Below are 20,834 nucleotides of genomic sequence, written 5' to 3' on the forward strand. Positions count from 1 at the left end.
GTAAAGCATAAAGTCACGTGGAAAATACAAATCGGAGGCAAGACCTCTAGAGAGTTTTAGAGGTTCTACAGAGTGGAGTGGTCTCCAGTAACTTTGCTCTCCAGGGCACTTAGTCAGTCAGTGAGAGGGGAAAAAGAATGGCTATGTAATTCCAAGGCATTCAGCTCTTTAATATTAGATGGGAAGAAGCAGTCAATGGGGAGATGGCTCTGGGAAATTCTGCAGGCCTTGTAGTTCTCTAAGTCCCTGTAAAAGAGGACAAAATAGACTGAACAGAGGCTGGGTTCAAATCCTGCCCCAGGTTTTCTCTGCTTTTCACTTCCTTGATTTCAGTTCAGAAGGAAAGATGATCCCTCCCTTTTTTGGCTTTCTCCTTCAGGTTATCATCCTAAAATATTTGAAGGGTAGAGTGGAGTGAGCTGTTCTCACCTCTAGCATCATGTGGATATGGGCCTTGATATTCATGGAGTCCTTGGTGAGGCTGTCGCTGAGCCTAGAAAAAAGGAACAAGAAAGGGCGAAGTGGGCCCTATTTAGGCTTACAACGATGATTTCTTCCTCATCATTTCAAGAAATGCTTGCATCCTGGATGACTTACACCTGGGCTGCTCCTATGCAGAGATGTCTACTACTACTTGGAATTTCCTCATTTAGAAACTGAGGGGACTAGAGCCAGTGAGATGGCTCAGCATGTAAAAGTGATTGCTGCCAAGTTTGACAACTTAGTTCAATCCCCAGGACCCAAATAGTGGAGAAGAGAATTGACTTCCAAAAGTTGACCTCTTACCTTCACATGTACTCACAAAAAATGTAGTAATTTTTTCTTTTTGGATAAGGGGAAGAGTGGGGAGAATACAGGGTCTCTGATCAAACTATACTGGAAAGAAACTGTCTTTATGAAACCCATTATAATGAGTATATGATAACAAAAAGTTAAGATTATTGAATGTCTTCTGGATGTCAGATAGCTATAAATATTGGGGAAATAGCATCAGAAACAGCAGTAAATGAAACAAAATTCTTGGGCTCCTGGAGCTCCTTTAAAAATTTAGTTTTTAGCGAGCCGCGCGGTGGCTCAGTGTGTAGGGCGTGTGCGAGTGTGTGTCTGCGAGTTCGAATCCCGTGTGTGTGTGTGTGTGTGTGTGTGTGTGTGTGTGTGTGTTGTGCTGCTTGTGCCGACCTGGCGCGCGCGTGTATCTCCACGCCGCGTCTTGTGGAAAAAAAAATTTAGTTTTTATTTATACAAAGTTATGGAGAGATGACTCAGTGGTTAAGAGCATTGACTATTCTTCCAGAGGACCTGAGTTTAATTCCCAGTAACCACATGGTGGCTCACAACCATCTGTAATGAGATCTGGTGCCCTCTTCTGGCCTGCAGGCATACATGGAGGCAGAATGTTGTATACATTTTAAATAGAATCTTAAAAAAAATTAAGAGTTCTCTTTGTTTAAAAAAATTAGTTTTTAATTATCTGTCTGTTGTGTGTAGGGAAAATGTACCCTTGAGTGTAAGTGCCCACAGAGGTCAGAAGAAGACATGAGATCCCCTGGAGCTGTAGTTATAGCTGGTTGTGAGCTGCCTGATATGGGTTTTAGAACCAAACTCAGTTCCTCTGGAGAGTGGTATGTGCTCTTAACCACCAAGCCATCTCTCTAGCTCTTAAAATATTAAGAGACAAAATAAACACAAGCAACCATGTGTTAGATCTAAGTATAAGGAAATTAATAATGAAAGGGGAAGAGGTAGCAAGTGGAGGCTTCAATTTTAAAGACTGCTCAGGTTTGGCTATACTGAGAGGTTTTCTTTTAAGACTATATGTGCCCAGCCTCACTTCCAAATTCAAGATCCTCCTGCTGATTTCCCGAGATTACAGATGTGTACTATCACTCTACCACTTACCTAAAATGAAGAAGTTCATATAGTGTGGGTGATACGGAAGATAAGTGTTCCAACCAAAAGAGCAGCCAATACAAAGGTGATAGCAGTGTGCTTGGTATGGTTCAGGTACTAGCCACTGTAGCTAGAGAATATGTGAAGGAGGATCCTAAGATGTGAAGCACAGAGGTAAGGGAGGAGGCAGAGGGTATAAACGCTACAGGATTGTGGTAAAGACCTTAGCTTTTATATTAAATAAGGTGGGAAAAAGAGGACGGTTGAGAGCGGAGGATAGATGCAAATTGATTGGATAAATAAACTCATTATGGTTTAAAGAATACACCTGGTTATAAGGCAGAGCACTGACAGGACAAGAAACCCAAATGTGAAGTCAGTAAGTGCAGTGAGGAGGTTAATGCAATAGTCCAGGTGAAGAATGGAGGCTCAGACCACAGGGAGCAGTAGAGTTGAAGTAACAGAAAGAACTCAGTTTGGTATGTATTTTGAAGGCAGGGCCAAAGGGTTGCAGTCAGGTGTAAGAGAAAGGACCATGGAGCACAAAAAAATCTTTGTGAAAAGTGGTATTATGAATTAAGTGTATAGTTAAGGGAGATGGTATTAGAGAATGTGGAAGGAGCAGAAGGGGCTAGATAGTGCAGGATCTTGATAGCATAATAGGAAATCCAATTTAATTGTGCTGATGTGGGTAAATGAAACTAAAGACTTCACAAAGAAACAAGGCAATGGGATAGAAAGTTAAGTTGGAAAAAAACTAGTATCAACTATTTATATACTACTATCCTCCCAAATTTATATTGCCAACTATCTTCAAAAACCTCACTTTGGTGTCTAAGTCCTACACTGAGTCCCAGTTCTTCCAACTGGTCTGCTTTTCCATCTCAGATAGAAGTAATGACATCTTTCTGGTTGCTTACCAAAAACCCAGATTCTCTTCTTTTTGCAGAATAAGCTTTGAAGTCAGGGCCTCACACAGCCCAGTTATGTACTCTACTACTGACTGACATGTACCGCAGCTTCAAGGATCCTCTTTGTTTTTCATATCCAGTCAGCCATTCAACACCACAACTGCATCTTAAGCAAAACTTCCCATCTCCATTATGTACTGTCTGTACCACTGTCAACATCTATTCTACTACATCATGGCCTTATTTACTTATTGTTTCCTTTTATCAGAATGACAGCTGCGAGGGCAGACTGTGGTCTGTTTTGCTTCTTGTTGTATAATGAGGACCAGAAGAAGTATATGGCACAGAGTGGGGACCCAATGGATGTTGAATGAATGAAGATTGCTGCATTCAAAGGAACTCAACATCCTTATCCTTAAATAATACTTAAGTCTATGATTAGGACAGAGTATGAAGCATAGCATTATTGCTGGAGAACAAGAATACCTTTTCTCAGCCATGTTCATAACTGCTCTATTTACTCTCAATAGCTATGAAATGGAAACAATATAAATGTCATCCACTAAATGAATGGATAATAAAGATATGGTGCATATACACAACAGAATTCTGTCCAGCTACACAGAAAAGTGAAATGAAGAAATTTGCAGGTAAATAGATAGAACTACAGCATATTATACTGAGTGAGGCAACTCAGACCCAGAAAGATAAACATTGCAAGTTTTCTCTTATTTGTGGATGCTAACTCTGAATCTTTAGATGTGAGTATATAAGCTGGAGAAACCACAGAAACCAGGAAAGTAAAAAGGGACCAGGGGATAGGGAGGAGTAGAAACTGTAGAGAATGGGGTAGTATGTTACAGGTGCTATGATGGGGAATTGGGAAAAGTTGGGGAGGCTTTATCTGGGGAGGGGAGAGGGAGAGAAGCACTGAGGAAGAGGGACAGAGGAGGGCTAAAAAACATAAGGATGATTGAAATGGCCATAGGGAAACACTATTTTATGTTTATAACAGATGTATGTACTTTAAAGTATATATGCATATACACATACATTATATGTATGCATGTGTGTGTATGTGTGTATGTATGTATGTATTATGTATAAACTATCTAGCAAAAACTCCAGTGACAAGGCATAGCCCAGCTGGCCTCCAATTTGAGATCTACTTGCCTGGACTGCTGTAGAGTTGTTGGTCAGGGGAATTAAAGAGACTACCAAAGATATATAGGCAATTGCTGTTACTCTTGGTTGCCTCCCAGAACTTAAATGTTAAGACTCCACTCCTGAAAATACATATGGTACTTCAGACATAGGAATTAAGAGGAATCAAGCTGGTAGTAACCTGGAAGCCTCTTCCATGAGGACTGGCTCTCATAGGTGCTATGTAAGCTGCCAAGGGAGAGGATCAATACTAGTTCTACCCAGCTATAAAAATCTATGAATCAGAACAATGATTTGACTGGCAAGATATTTCCAATGGGGCAACAGAAGCACCTTTTATCTTGAAGTTGATCATCAGCTGTTTTACTGGAGTTAAGCCATGCACAACAGGAAGGAATTTAGTCCTGGTACTGTAAACCTAGCTAACTACCCATCACTGGAATGGCCATAAACCTAAGAGCCTAAATTAATATAATTTCTGTTTTCTAAAAAAATCCTTTTACCCACAGATAAGTGTAGCTGTCACTCCTCATTAAAAAAGTTTCTTTTTGTGCTGGGCAGTGGTGGTGCACACCTTTAATCCCAGTACTCGGGAGGCAGAGGCAGGTGGATCTCTGTGAGTTTGAGGCCAGCCTGGTCTATAGCATGAGATCCAGGGAAGCCAAAGATACACAGAGAAACCCTGTCTTGAAAAACCAAAAAAAAGTTTCTTTTTGCAGCAGATGGAGACTATCACAGAGATCCACAATTGGCCAAAATGCAGAGAATAAGAGTCTGTGCGGTGCCCAATCCCAACTGATACATCTGTAATGTAACCCCTATACCTAAGGCTCATGGAAAATCATAGAGATAGGGTGAACAGATTATAAGAGTCAGAGGCTCAGAATGTCTGCTGTTAGATATTCCCTAGACAAGCTAGGAAAGCTGTACCCGTGAATTTCCAAGAATATGAATAAAGTCAGCATAATGACAACACCAGTTGGCATGTCAAAGTGGAAAGGGGAAATTACATAATGGCCTGCCTCGAGATGAAGAACTATAAGTGATCAAAGCCTGCTGAAAAAGGCAGAATCAATCTCCTTTAGAGCCAAACTCCCACATAGGTTGCTCAATCTCAAGTAGTCAACCCTGGACACGTGTACATACAAACAAAGCTAAATGGACTCAGTAGATTATATATACATGTGTGATACACACACACACACACACACACACACACACACACAGAGCAATAATAATAACCAAAGAATACATTAGAAACAATTAAGTACTGACAGATAGTTTTGGATACAAAAAGCAACCAGAAAATATGTTAGTATGAAGTGTATCCCAAGTAATCAAGTTTTAAAAAGAAAGTTCAACTATGTAGACGCAAATCCTAATCTAGAATGATGAAAGTTTGAGACAGCTCTATTAGTTATAACAGAGCAATATGAGGTCAAGCACATATTTCATCACACCAGTAGAAAGCATGTCAACAGATTAGAAAAACCAGGCAAGGAGTTTTTCTGATAGGCACTGATAACTTCAAATACCTCATTTTGAGAAAAATCATCAATTCTCAAAAAGAAAAAAATTTAAAGACCCTGAAACCCTGTGTCATAGGAGGAAAACTTGCTATAAAAACTGAACTTGTTCTAAATGGCCACTAGTTTGGAATTATACTGCCCTTGATCAAACTATTTGCCAATTTGTTTGATCACCAAAATTTAGAAATCTCAGCAGGCTTCAGGTCTACTAAAACTAGAAACTCTGGAAAGCTTAATAGAGTAAGTACTGAAACCTTAAAGGAGGAAACTCTAGGCAAAATGAATGCAGGAATAAATATGACCAAGGGGAAATTTACATTGGAGGTGTTCATGTTTGTGAGTGCATATTTATCTAAATGGACTGCTCACTGCCCCTTCATACTTATTCTAAGCTATTCTACATGTGACAATTTCTCTAGCATGCCAGTCACTCTGTCACCTTTGCCATTTCCCCAGATAGCCCATGGCTTGTTCACCCAATATTATTCAAATGTCACTCCTCTGGGAGTGGGAATTGAGGGTAGGCCTTCTAGAAGGCCTTCACTACCTGCCTTATTTTATGTATATGGATGTTTTGCCTGCATGCATGTCTGTACACCACTTGTGTGTTTGGTGCTCAGAGGCTAGAAGAGGGCATCAGATCCACTGGCACTAGAGTTATAGAAAGTTGTGAACCATTGTGTGAGCTCTGGACTCATTACCTGGGTCCTGTGCAAGAGTAGCAAGTGCTTTTCACTGCTGAACCATCTTTCCAGCTACAACACTACCTATAATATTTCAAACTACTCACCTAAACTAGTTTTTCCCTACACAAAACCATAACTCATCTGGAACCCACACTTTCTCTGCCCACCACTACTCACATAGGTAACCTTTGATAAACCCTTCAATATGCTTCTGGCATATTGAAACAATATACTTTTCAACAGAAATTTTGTGCTTTACACTATTTTAGGCATCTACAGTATAAACTTTCCCTTTTACAATGCCAGGTTATAAACCTGGGCTGGGGACATAGTTCAGCAACAGAGCTCTTGCTTAGTATACAAGAGACCTTGGCTTAAAGTATTAGCCCTGTAAAAATGTAAATAATGCTTATTAATTATTTATAAAAGACAATGAACATGAGAAAGGAAGAAACTCACAATAAATATTAAGAGTTAATAAGATGCTGGAAAAACAGAAAAACTAGAAGATGGCTAGTGAGATGGCTCAGCAGATAAAGGTACTTGCCACACAAGCCTGGAAATCTGAGTTCTATTCATAGAATCCCTGGAATCAGAGCACCAACTCTATAAAACTATTTTCTGATCTCCACATGCATGCTATATATAGCACATATACCTACAGACAAGTGCATATGAACACACACCTGCATGCACACACGCACACAGTAATATTAATTTTTTTAAATGGAGGGGCAAGTAAAGAGGGCCAGGGGTTGCAATTTTGAAGTTAGGTCACAGAAGAACTTGTTGAGAGAGTATTATTTGTACAAGACAACTGAGTGAGGAAAAAAGAAACTACATGGGGGAGCAGTTGCAGACAAAAAAAACAGCAGCTATTTCCCAAAGGTGGGAAATGCTTAAAGCATGTGTTAAGGCTAGGGAGGTGGCTCAGTGGACAAGAACATTTGCTGTACAAGCATAAGGACCTGAGCTTGGATCCCCAGTAACAATGTAAAAACACCTCTAACCATAGGACAGGAGCTTGCTGAAGCCCCCAAATGGCAAACTCTAAGGTTTGGTGAAGATCCTGTCCTAAGAGAATAAGGCAGAGAGCAACAGAAGAGGACGTTATCTCTGCACGTGTGGGTATAGGCATATGAGGTTTAAAGTGGTGAGAAAACAGAAACTTCTGCGAATAAAATGTGAATAAGCAGAAATATTTGCAGATAGTTAAGTGACAAGTAGCTTCATTGACTGTTACTGACTCATGGGTTGAAACCTCATCCATGCTATCCATAGATATATGTACGTACAACAGCATAGTCCTAGAATATAAGACTCTTTTTTTCTCAACACTAATCACACAACCTGGTATACACAAGGTGCTCAAATAAATGTGTGAAGGAACTGATACAAAAAACATTTATTGTTTATTATGCAAAGGTTGAACTTTGCATCCTAACTTTTCTTTAGAGCCCTAGCCCTAAAGAGGAAGGTAGTATGGTTCTCTAAGTTCCATTCCCTGTAGTCATGGGGGAAAAAGGGTAGAGTGTTACATTTTGTGATGTTTATTTGTTCTTTTTATTTTTTATTTTTATTTTTTTTTTATAGATAGGGCCTTGTTTTATCACCCAGACTGGCCTCAAACTCAAGATCCTCCTGTTTCATCCTCCAGAGTCCCGGGGTTACAGGTGCGTATCACCATATCTGACTTTTATGTATTTTGTCCATGTCTTTCTGTGTGGTGTGTGCTAGGGATAGAACCCAGGGCTTTACGCATGCTAGGCAAATGCTATACCACTGCCCTGCACCCTGAGCCAATGTAGATGGTTTTACATACTATCCTCATGGAATGAACTCACTCTGTGAGGAGAGAACTCTTTCGGTCAATGAACTTGAGAGCTTCAGCCAGTGTCAACTCCAGGAAAAAACCATATCCCAGGGCCACATAGATGCGTGAAGTATCTGGGCTGAGGAAAGAAATAAGAGGAAGTGGAGGAAGTCTTTATTATCATTTAGCATATTGGACAGTTTAAAATGTTTCCTATTCCCTTCAATTCCCCAAAGTGAATGCTCTGTAAGAGAAGGTATTTTCTGTTCATTCACTGTCAGACCCACAGCATGTAGCTTATATCTTAATGCAATAGAAAAACCATCAGAATCTAATATATAGAAAATATTAAGAAATACTTGTTGCATGAAAGAAGGGAGAAACTCAGAGGGGAGGGAATACACTCACACCACTGTGTCAACGAAGAAGTTACAGCCCAAATCCACCTGCATATATAACTCCGAATGATTAGTTTCCTGTAGGGCCAGGAGAAAAGAAGTAGGTGTCAGTGGCCAATTTTTAAGGCAGGTAAAAGGTTTTGTTCTGGGGTTTCTTTCCTTCTTTGCACACACACACAAACTGATACCCAATTTAAAGGCCTTTACCTGGAGTCGCTCAATGACATTTCTCAGTTGAAGGTATACAGACAGTTGCTCATATACCTTGTCTCGATGATCCAGCACCTTTCTGATATGTAGAAATACAACAGTGAACATTAGGCAGTCCCATTCCTCTTGAGATATATCACATCATGGCCCAATAGCCATTTTAAGCCAGGTGTGGTGGTTCATGAAAGTAATCCCAGTAGTTGAAAGACTGAGGCAGGAGAATTGAGCTCAAGACCAGCCTGGGCTACATAGCGAGACCCTGCGTTAAAACGCGCGCGGGCGCGCACACACACACACACACACACACACACACACACACACACACACAAACAAACACGGCGGGGTATAGACAGAGAAAGACACACCAAGTTATTTTAATAAATATAAGTCAGACTGTATTTCATCCTGAGCTCTACCTCTTACTAGCAATGTGTCTTTGGCAAGTAGGAAATCTGTTTGGGATTTGGTTTCCCCTCATAGGAATCATTAGAATCAAGTGTTTACTATGACTTGATTTTAAGGTGTTTTAAATGTCACCCAAATGGGTAAGCACAAATTACTTTAATACTATTACAAATATTGCATTTTACTCAGTGCCTTATGCTAATTAAAATGTCCCATCTTCACCCTAAATATACCTCCCCTCTCCGCCATCTTGTTTAGGATGATCATACAGCTCTAGTTCTGAACACCTAACTTTCTGTTCAGATTAATAATGACAGCAATGGCAATCATCTAGTTATTGAGTCTTTATTGTGTTTCAGGCACTGTAGCAAAATTCCTTTTTCAAAACAACTATCCAGGTTATTTGTTTTATTTTCTGAGACTAGAGCTGAGTTTCCCAGGCTGATATTTCTCTCAGTTTTAATATAATAGCAGTTGGGTTTATGTGCATTTTTAAAAAAGTATTCTTACTTAATGTATTTATTTTGTATACATGTATTGGTGACATGGTACACACATGTAAGTCAGCAGGGGACAGCTTTTGGGAGTTTTTTTTTTCTTTTACTAGTTCCCAGAGATCTAGCTCAGGGCATGGGTATTGGGGGCAAAGCAAGCCATCCTGCTAGCTCTTTTTTTTTCTTCTTTTTTGAGACATAGTCTCATAGTCTATGCTGTACTCAACTTTGAAATGTAGGATAATTTTGAGCTCTGGATCCTCCTGCTTTACCCATTGCAAGTACAGGGACTACAGGCCTGCGTCCTCACAGTGAGCTTTTAAAAAAATTCTTAGTTTTTAATAGAATCATGTTCTATTGTCAAGGCTGGCTTGAACATTCTGGCTAAAGAAATAAATTTTCCCACCTCACCACTAGATAGGACACCACAGAGCCTGAGCCTGGCTTTAGTCTAAATTTTTTTCTTTTTGAGACAGTCTATAGCCCAGGCTGGTCTCCAACTTTTGAAGCTCCGCCTGCTTCTGCCTCCCTCGTGCTGGAATTACAGTCCTGTGTTATCACGCTCGGCTTTGGGTTACATTCTTTACCCGGGCTGATACATGTAAAACTCAAAAAGACCACATTAAGAAGGCCCCATAAACTTTCCCATCTCACAGATCAGGAAAAGTTCATAAAGCATAGGGAGGAGAGGTGAGGTACAACTTGTTTATAAATAATGGTTAAATAGCCCAGTCTGAAATACTGTGGGTTCGTAATGACTATTTTAATACGACAAACAACATCAAAGGCTCTCCTACATGGGCCATGTTTAACCAAATCATAGCCCGAACGTTAACCCCTCTTCCCGGCCAATCCAAAAGTTTGGCAGGGATTCCGTCCCACCCACTACGTGGAATTTCTCAAACGTCACGCCTAGAATCTGCGTTGTCACTCACTGCAAATCTCGCTGCAGTACGTCACTGATAAAGGCCTCGTACCGCAACACTTTCTCTCCTACAGTATCCAAGGCCCGCCGTTTGGGGGGTGTCGCCATGATGTCGCCTGAGTGAGGAGGGGGAAAAACCACAATGAGCGCTCTTGTTCAACTTCAAAAAGTTCTCTTCAACCTCTCAACGTTGGGAATGACTTCTGTCGGCTCATGCTACGGGGCTCCTCCTTTTGCCCGACCCGACTCTAAGACTCATCCACTCACAGTGCGCGGTGCTTACCTTAGGGCCACCTGAAATAACTGTTAATATGAACCACGGCTTCCGGATGGCGCAGTTGGATGACGTGCTTCCAGCATGGGTGCCAACCAAATTGGTGGGTGGGGCGGTCCAGAATGAGAAAAGACCCACTTAAAGGGACGCGTTGTAGGCGGGGCGCCCCGTTAATGAATCCTGCCGAGCCTGAGAGCCAGGTAGCTGTCTGCTAGCGGACAAAGGTCGCGAGCCTGAGGCTGGCTGGTTCAGGTGAAGTTTGATTTTTTTTCCCCCCGAGACAGGGTTTCTCTGTGTTGTTTTGGATCAGGTGAAGTTTAATGTGATTTGGCTGGTTCTGAGGGAGGGTGGACTCACAGGAAGGTAGGGAAAGGGAGTTAATCTTTTACAATTTATTCAGTTGAAGTGTGTGTTTGTGCACGCCCGCTCGCATGCTCGCGTGCGCGAGTACCAGCGGTACTGGAGTTACACGCAGTTGTGAACTACCATGATTTTGGTGCTAGTAACGGAGTTCAGGTCCTATACAAGATCCCTTTGTGCTCTTAATTGCGGAGCCATTTCTGTACCCCCTCCCAACTCTTAAGAAATTTTCTTACTTTATCAGTTTTGTGTGCAAGTTTGTATACTACGCGCATTCAGTTCTCGCGGAGGCTAAAACAGGGCGTTGGATCCCCTGGAGCTGAAGCTACTGACCATTTGTGATCACTGGGCCTCTACAAGAATAGTGATTAATAGCTCTTAACCACTGATCCATCTATATAGCCCATTCTTTTTTTTTTAAAAAATCATTTCTATTCTTTGAGAATTTAATACATGTATGCAATGTATTATATTATAAATACATCTATATATCTATATCTATGTATTAATCATTATATCCTCTCCCTACTTCCTCCCAGACCCTATCACCTTCTCCTCCCACCGTCATGGGCATGTCCTCTCTAACAAAATAAAACCCGAAACAACAACAACAAACCTCAGAGTTCACTTAAGCTTTTAGGTGGCACATGTCTTTAATCCTAGCACTCAGGAGTCAGAGAAAGACAGATCTTTCTGAGTTCGAGGGCTGCCAACTACAAGAGCTAGTTCCAGACAGTCAGGGCTGTTACACAGAGAAACCCTGTCTCGAAAAACGAAAAAAAAAAAAAAAAAGTTAAAAAGCACCAGAGTGCCTATAAACCAGAAACAATTATGGTGCTAATTTATAAAAAGGGCAGTATGAATGTCAGTTTGAATACTGATTATATATATCACACATGGTTTGGGGTTCACCTTCTGTAAAAGGAATGAGCAAGAGCACATAAAAATGTTTAAACAGAGACAAAGTTTTAAGAAATTCATCTTGAATAACTCCTGCTTGGTGGCTTGCATTCCATGACCTAGACTCAGGCAGAGACTGGCAAAATGCTGTGCTTAATCGCCCCACTTCATAGTTACATGGTCCATCACTGGAGTCCTCTATTGAAGATAGGCTAACTTGCAGTTAAGAAAAAAATAGTTCCTCCTATTTTTCTTTAAATGGTAAGGTTGCCATTTTTACTATGTTAATTCTGCCTACCTAAGAACATGGGAGATATTTCCACTTTCTGGTGTCTTCTTCAACTCTTTCTTCAAAGATTTAAAGTTCTTGTCATACATGTCTTCCACTTGTTTGGTTAGAGTTACACCGAGATATTTTATGCAGTTTGTGGCTATTGTGAAGGGTGTTGTTTCTCTGATTTCTTCCCCAGCCCTTTTATCATCTGTGGACAGGAGGGCTACTGATTTTTTATTTGAGTTAATCATCTATCCTGATACAATACTGAAAGTGTTTATGAGTTGTAGAAGTTCCTTGGTAGAATTTTTGGGGTTGCTTATGTAAACTATCATCATCAGCAAACAGTAAGAGTTTGACTTCTTCTTTTCCAATTTGTATTCCCTTGATCTCCCTTTGTTGTCTTATTACTCTTGCTAGGACCTCAAGAACTATATTGAATAGATATGGAGAGAGTGGGCAACCTTGTCTTGTTCCTGATTTCAGTGGGATCACTGTGAGCTTCTCTCTATTTAGTTTGATATTGGTTGTTGGATTGCTGTATATTGCCTTTATTATATTTAGGTATGTTCCTTGTATCCCTGGTCTCTCCAAGACCTTTATCATGAAGCGGTTGTATTTTGTCAGAAGCTTTTTCGGCATCTAATGAGATGATCCTGTGATTTTTATTTTTCAGATTGTTTATATGGTGGATTACGTTGACAGATTTTTGTATGTTGAACCCTCCCTGCATCTCTGGAATGAAGCTGACTTGATCATGGTAGATGATTTTCTGAAGTGTTCTTGGATTCGATTTGCCAGTATTTTATTTAGTATTTTTGTATCAATGTTCATGTGTGAGATTGGTCTGTAATTCTCTTTCTTAGTTATGTCTTTCTGTGGTTTGGTTATCAGGGTAATTGTAGCCTCATAAAAATAGTTTGGCAATGTTCCTTCTGTTTCTATTGTGTGGAACAATTTCAGGAATATTGGTATTAATTCATCTTTGAAAGTCTTGTAGAATTCTGAGCTGCTTCTTTTTTTTTGGTTGGGAGACTTGACGACTGTTTCTATTTCTTTAGCAGATATATGTCTATTTAATTTGTTTATCTGGTTTTGATTTAATTCTGGTAAGTGATATTTATTCAGAAAGTTGTCCATTTCCTTTAAGTTTTCCAATTTTGTGGAGTACAGGTTTTCAAAATATGATCTGATGATTCTCTGAATTTCCTCCATTGTCTGTTGTTATGTCCCCCTTTTCATTTCTGATTTTGTTAATTTGGATATTGTCTTTCTGCCTTTTGATTAGTTTGGATAAAGGTTTGTCTATTTTGTTGATTTTCTCGAAGAACCAACTCTTTGTCTCATTGATTCTTTGTATTATTTTCTTTGTTTCTATTTTGTTGATTTCAGTTCTCAATTTGATTATTTCCTGCCATCTAGTTCTCTTAGGTGAGTTTGCTTCTTTTTGTTCTAAAGTTTTCAAATGTTCTGTTAATTCACTAGTGTGGGATTTTTTCCAGCTTCTTTATGTAGGCATTTAGTGCTATGAACTTTCCTCTTAACACTGCTTTCATCGTGTCCTATAAATTTGGGTATGTTGTGTGGTCATTTTCATTGAATTTTAGGAAGTCTTTAATTTCTCCCTTTATTATTTCCTTGAACCATTGATGATTCAGGTGAGTGTAGTTTAATTTCCATGTGTTTGTGGGCTTTCTGGAATTAGTGTTGCTGTTGAATTCTAATTGTAAGCCATGGTGATCTGATAAGATACATGGGGTTATTCCATTTTTTTTTTTGTATCTGTTGAGGTTTGTTTTGTTACCGAGTATGTGGTCATTTTTTTGAGAAGGTTCCATGAAGTGCTGAGAAGAAGGTATATTTTTTTCAGTTTGGATAAACTATTGTATAGATGTCTGTTAAGTCCATTTGAGTCATAACATCTGTTAGCTCCCTTATTTCTCTGTTAATTTTTTGTCTGCCTGACCTGTCCAGTGGTGAGAGAGGAGTGCTGAAGTCTCCCACTACTGGTGTGTGGGGTTTAATGTATGATTTAAGCTTTAGAAGTGTTTCTTTTACATATGAGGGTGCATAGATGTTCAGTATTGAGATTTCCTCTTGATGGATTTTTCCTGTGACTAATTGCCACTGACCACCCCAGCCGGGGTGGGTTTTTTTGGGACGTGGTTTCTCTAAGACTAGGTGGGTAAGGATTCGGCGGTGAAAAACAGAAACAAACACAGAGGCAGTTTGAACCTCGGTGTATTTTGCAGCTCTCAAACAAGGGTTTTTATACAAGAAGAATAGGTATTACAATTCTTAAAAGATATGTTCAGTGAATCAGTTACAAAGAACAATTATCAAAATCACCTGGCATAAGAAGGCACAAAATCAATCAGGTATTACATTTCCTAGACAGTGGGTTCAAAGAATCAATTACAAATGGAACAGATAACATCTTAGTGACTAAACAGAACAAAATACAAAAATATCACTTATAGTTAGTGGATGACTCCTAGGTCCAGAGTAAGTTAATAAATTTTCATGTGTGATCCTTATCTAACATCTAGCTTTTGTCTTATTAAAAATCCTCAAAGGTCAATTTAAAACTATACTTAAGGAATGCTTTCTATATCACAATGTCAAAGCCAACCTCATCTACACATGCACAGCCATACAAATTCATATATTGTTGGGAGGATATTTTATCAAAGTATTATTTTGTAATTATGTAAATGATTTTGAAGCAAAGCGTTGAATCTCTTAGAAAAGAGGTCATGGCCACTAACCTCAATTCAAGGGTTGACTTCTTCTCGACCCAGGCTACCAGGAACATCTCATAAATATTAAAAGGAAATAGAAACAGACAGACTGCCATGAGAACTATGGCTCAATAATTTCTCTCTGGCTAGAGAGTCCCACAACCAGTTCCAGGAGATCTCCTCCCTTTGGAGTCTAATGCCTCAGTCTATGGAACTTGTCACACAGAATCTACTGGGGTTCATGTGGAAACTAATAGGAAATGTCCTTCTTTGTCTCTTTTGATTGATTTTTACTTTGACGTCTATTTTGTTAGATATTAGGATAGCTACACCAGCTTGTTTCTTAGGTCCGTTTTTCCCAACCCTTTATTCTGAGGCAATGTCTGTCTTTGAGGTTGAGGTGTGTTTCTTGTAACCAGCAGAAGGATAGATTCTGTTTTTGTATCCAACCTGTTAGCCTTTGTCTTTTTATAGGTAAGTTGAGTCCATTTATATTAAGGGATATTAATGACCAGTGATTGCTATCTCCTGTTAATTTAGTTTTTATTGTTGGTGATGTTAATTTGTATGTTTTCCCCTTCTTTGGAATTTGATGCTGTGAGATCATTAATTGTATGTGTTTTTGTTGATGTAGCAACTTGGGTTGGAGTTTCCCTTCTTATACTTTGTGTAGTGCTGGGTTTGTGGCTAGGTATTGGTTAAATCTTGTTTTGTCATGGAATATTTTGTTTTGTTTGTCTATAGTGATTGAAAGTTTTGCTGGATATAGTAGTCTGGGATGGCATCCATGGTCTCTTAATGTCCGTATAACACTTGGCCAGGATATTCTTGCCTTCATTGTCTCCATTAAGAAGTCAGGTGTAATTCTGATAGGTCTGCCTTTATATGTTACTTGGCCTTTTTCCTTTGCAGCTTTTAATAATTTTTCTTTATTCCACATGTCTAATGTTTTGATTATTATGTGGCAAGGGGACTTTTTTTTGGATCCAATCTATTTGATGTTTTGTAAGCTTCTTGTATCTTCATGGGCATACCTTTCTTTAGGTTGGGAAAGTTTTCTTCTATGGTTTTGTTAAATATATTTTCTGTGCTTTTGAGTTGAACAACTTCTCCTTCTTTTATACCTATTATTCTTAGGTTTGGTCTTTTCATGGTGTCCCATATTTCCTGGATATTTTGTGTTAAGCTTTTGTTAGATTTAATGTTTTCTTTGACTGATGAATCTATTTCCTCTATTCTATCTTCAGTGCTTGAGAGTCTCTCTTCCCTTTTTTTTGTAATCTGCTGTTTATGCTTGCATTTGTGGTTCCTGATCATTTTCTCATGATTTCTGTTTCTATAATTCCCTCGGCTTGTGTTTTCTTTATTGTCTCTATTTCAATTTTCAAGTCTTGAATAGTTTCTCTCATATGTTTGATTTCTTTTTCTTGGTTTTATTTTTTTATTTTTTTATTAAAAATTTCCACCTCCTCCCCTCCTCCCCTCCTCCCACTTCCCTCCCCTTCCCCCACTCCCGTCCCCCTCCCTCTCCAGTCCAAAGAGCAGTCAGGTTTCCCTACCCTATGGGAAGTCCAAGGTCCTCCTCCTCCCCCCTCCCCCCGTTCAGGAAGGTGAGCATCCAAACAGACTAGGCTCCCACAAAGCCCGTCCATGCAGTAGAATTAAAACCCAGTGCCATTGTCCTTGGCTTCTCAGTCAGCCTCCACCATCAGCCACATTCAGAGAGTCCGGTTTGATCACATGCTCCATCAGTCCCAGTCCAGCTGGCCTCGGTGAGCTCCCATTAGATCAGTCCCACCGTCTCAGTGGGTGGACGTACCCCTTGTGGTCCTGACTTCCTTGCTTATGTTCTCCCTCCTTCTGCTCCTCATTTGGACCTTGGGAGCTCAGTCCAGTGCTCCAGTGTGAGTCTCTGTCTCTCCCCATCCATCGCCAAATGAAGATTCTATGGTGATATGCAAGAAATTCATCAGTGTGGCTATAGGATAAGGCCAGTTCAGGCACCCTCTCCTCAGCTGAACAAGGAGCAAGCTGGGGACATCTCCTTGGACACCTGGGAATGCCTCCAGAGTCAAGTCTCTTGCCAACCCTAAAATGGCTCTCTTAATTAAGATATCTACTTCCCTGCTCCCACATCCACCCCTCCTCCATCCCAACCATCACATTCCCCCAAGTTCTCCCCATCCTCCTCTTCTCTCTTCTCTCTCCCCCACCCCACCCCACCCCGATGCTTCTTGGTTTTCTTTAAGGGATTTGTTTCTCTTTTCCTCCATTTCTTTGAGAGAATTTCTCATTTCCTCTTTAAGAGCCTCAAACATTGTCATAAAATTATTTTTAGGTCATTTTCTTTTGCTTCATCTATATTTGGTTTTTCAAGTCTTGCTGTTGTAGGGTCACTAGATTTTATTGGTGTGGTGTTGCTTTTTGTGTTGTTACATGTGTTCTCACCTTGTCTACCTATCTTTTCCTCTAATTGGTGTAGTTGGGGATGTCTGTGACTCTGGTGATCAATCTTCCAGGTGCCAGTGGATCCAAGGCTCATATGGTTGCTCCTCGTGGTGCAGTTAGTGCCACGGTTCCCGTCATCCCATTTCACTCCATTTTTTCATGGAGGTTTCTCAGCACTCCTAGGGTATGCTCTGCTCCCATGGAATTTGCTGTCTCAGGCCTGCTCTGGCATAGGTTGCCCATTCATACCTGTTTCTGTAAATGTCCCTGGTCTGGATCCACTCCTATGGAGCTCCCTGGTTTGGGGTTGCAAAGGTCTCTGGCTCGGATCTCCTTTGGAGGTCCCAGACTCAGGTGTGTCTGGACTCGCAGAGATCCTGGCTCAGACCTTCTCCCTCAGAGGTCCCAGATTCATGCCTGGACCTGCAGAGGTCTCTGGTTCCTGCCTACTCCCTTGGAGGGCCCAGACTCATTCTTAGACCTACAGAGGTCCTGGCTCAGGCCTAGTTCCTTGGAGGTCCCAGACTCATGCCTGGACCTGCAGGGGTCCTGGCTCAGGTCTATTTCCTCGAAGGTCCTATACTCACACCCGGACCTGCAGAGGTCTCTGGTTCCTGCTTGCACTCTCGTAGGTCACAGACTCATGGCTGGACCTGCAGAGGTCTTTGGCTTCAGCCTACTTCCTCAGCAGTTGCTCCCCTGTACCTGCTCCTGTAGAGTTTGCTGTCTCAGGCCTGCTCCGGCCTGGTCCTATGGAGTTCGCCATCCCTGGCCTGCTCCGGCCCAGGTCGCTGGCTCAGTCCAGTCATCCCAATTTTTATTCACCAAACTTGACTTGGACAGGATCCTGTTGGCTTGCTAGTACACTCTCATTTGGAGTGAAAGACATTTCTTTACATCTCTTGCTCTGTTCTTAGAATTGATGATTATAAAATCAAAATATTGATCAAATCTAAAAAATTAAAATTAAAGTTGCTCTGTCCCATAGTATCAGATATCCAGCCAAGATTTAATTCTTCTTGTATAAATAAACAAGCATATACATTTTATTAATATATATATTTTCATCTTTAATAACGGTAAAAATTATTTATATGCTGCTTTAGTTTGCTTTCTACTGTTGTGATAAATACTATGATCAAAAGCAACTTGGGGAGGAAAGGGTTTGTTTCAGCTCATACTTCTATATCATAGTCTTATTGAGGGAAATCAGGGTAGAAACTCTCATCAGTAAGCACTGATGCAGAGACCATGAAGGACTGCTGCTTACTTACTTGCTCTCCCTGACTTGCTCAGTCTGTTTTCTTATACAGTCCAGGACCATGTGCCCAGAGGTGGCACTGAATACCATGTGCTGTGACTTCCCATATCAATCACTAAGAGAACACCCATAGGCCAATCTGATGGGAACATGTTGTCAATTGAGGTTTCTCTCTCCAGATGACTGTAGCTTGTGTCAAGTTGACGAACAAAACCTAACCAGCACATATATAAAGATCAGGTCTTTCAAAACATTTTTTTTATTTTAAAATTTTATACCTATGGATGTTTTGCCCATTTTTATGTTTGTACACCGTGTGTACGATGCCTGTGGAGGCCAGAAGTACTCACAGGATCCCCTGGATCTGTAGTTACAGATGGTTGTGAGCAGCTGTGTAGGGTGCTAGAAATTAAACATAGATCTTCTGTCAAAGCAGCCAGTGCTTGTACTTGTGGAGCCATTTTTAAGCCTGACCAGGTCTTAATTACAGAGCTCAGTGATTCAGGTGATAGTAGAGTTTTAGATTCAAGAAACAGTTTCTTTTAAGTTTGATAACTTATGGAAAGAAGCAGGTCACCTCCCAGAGAATGTAGACAGAGGTTTTGTAGCGGGTAGGAGGTCCTTGTACAAACAGATAACCACTAGGGAAACCAGGAAAAGTTAAACACCTAGTCATGCCTCGTCAAAGGAAGGAGATGTTTACCTGTCTTCCACCTGGAATGCTGGGAAATGATGTAGTTTATGACCTGGTGATCTTTTGCTATTTGTAGATCCAGGCTTCACCCAAATCTCTAAGACTATTTTGTTTGTTTATCCCAGATTCCCCCCCCCCCCCAAATTTTGAGTATTGCTCCTCAGTTCTTAAAACCCATCCTTTTGAGAGATGTCACCTGTGCTTCCCAACAGCCTAAGGAACTTCTGTGTTATCTTAGGGCCAGGCCAGTTCTGACTACCACATGCAATATGCTTACCTCAGTCATTTTCCTTAGACCCTTATCTTTTTTAGAAAAAGAAAAGATGTTTATAAAAATTTTCATCATTATTTATATATTAGAAATGACAAAAGGGCAGTTTTGCTTGCAAATGTCTTACATCTAGAATGAGATTTTTCTTTCTTTTTTTAAAATTGTTTTTGTTGAGCTATACATTTTGGTCCTCTCCCCTCCCTTTCTCCCCTCTCTGCTTCTATCATCTCCTGTGACCCAGATACTCCCAATTTACTCAGGAGATCTTGTCTTTTCTCCTTTCTGTGTAGATCTATGTATGTCCCTTTTAGGGTCTTCTTTATCTAGGTTCTCTGGGATTGTGAATTGTAGGCTGTTTTTTCTTTGCTTTATGTCTAAAAGCCACTTATAAGTGAGTATATATTATATTTCTCTTTCTGGGTCTGGGTTACCTCATTCAATGTAGTTTTTTCCCCCTAAATCCATCCAATTGCCTGCAAATTTCAAGTTGTCACTTTTTGCCACTGAATAGTACTCCATTGTGTAAATGTACCACATTTTCTTTGTCCATTCTTGAGTTGATGGGCATGTAGGTTGTTTTCAGGTTCTGGCTATTATGAATAATGCTTAATTTGGGTATGACTGAGCATCCTTTGTGTATATACCCAAAAGTGGTATTGCTGGGTATTGAGGTAGATTGTTTCTTAATTTTCTGAGAAATCACTATACTGATTTCCAAAGCAGATGTACAAGTTTGTACTCCCACCAGCAATGGAGGAGTGTTCGCCTTCCTCACATCCTTTCCAGCATAAGCTGTCATCAGTGTTTTTGATCTTGGCCATTCTGACAGGTGTAAGATGGAATCTCAGAGTTGTTTTGACTTGCAATTCTCTGATGGGTAAGGATGTTGAGCATTTCCTTAAGTGTCTTTCAGTCATTTGAGATTCATCTATTGAGTGTTCTCTGTTTAGGTCTGTATCCCATTTTTTATTGGACTTTTTTGTTCTTTTGATGTCAAGTTTTGAGTTCTTTGTATATTTTGGAGATCAGTCCTCTGTCTGATGTGGGGTTGGTGAAGATCTTTTCCCATTCTGTAGGTTGCTGTTTTGTCTTGTTGATCACGCCCTTTGCTTTACAGAAGCTTCTCAGTTTCAGGAGGTCCCATGTATTAATTATTTCTCTCAGTATCTGTGCTACTGGAGTTATA

At 40.3% G+C, this 20,834-nt stretch overlaps 1 protein-coding gene and 1 long non-coding RNA gene across 5 annotated transcripts in view; one reads left to right on the plus strand and one right to left on the minus strand.

The window, feature by feature from the left end:
* Positions 1-149: 149 nt before the first annotated feature.
* Uxt (ubiquitously expressed prefoldin like chaperone) lies at positions 150-10,925 on the minus strand. Of its 4 annotated transcripts, none has more exons than XM_038316969.2 (7): positions 10,709-10,925; positions 10,478-10,541; positions 8,599-8,680; positions 8,402-8,469; positions 8,025-8,132; positions 430-493; positions 150-246 (listed from the first exon to the last, which is right to left on the minus strand). In XM_038316969.2, exons 2-7 carry the CDS (start codon positions 10,531-10,533, stop codon positions 193-195), a joined length of 432 nt encoding a protein of 143 aa, XP_038172897.1. In that variant the 5' UTR covers positions 10,534-10,541; positions 10,709-10,925; the 3' UTR covers positions 150-192. The 4 variants fall into 4 exon arrangements, with proteins under 4 accessions (XP_038172897.1, XP_038172895.1, XP_038172896.1 ...); XM_038316967.2 differs by having other exon boundaries at positions 10,436-10,541; positions 10,709-10,920; XM_038316968.2 differs by lacking the exon at positions 10,709-10,925 and having other exon boundaries at positions 10,478-10,699.
* LOC119805115 overlaps positions 10,861-20,834 on the plus strand; it is a 62,774-nt gene continuing 52,800 nt past the window's right edge. Inside the window, exon 1 of the long non-coding RNA XR_005283871.1 lies at positions 10,861-10,951. This is a non-coding gene — a long non-coding RNA (uncharacterized LOC119805115). The remainder of the gene's footprint in view (positions 10,952-20,834) is intronic.

The sequence above is a fragment of the Arvicola amphibius genome, chromosome X (assembly GCF_903992535.2).
Source record: "Arvicola amphibius chromosome X, mArvAmp1.2, whole genome shotgun sequence".
NCBI lineage: Eukaryota > Metazoa > Chordata > Mammalia > Rodentia > Cricetidae > Arvicola > Arvicola amphibius.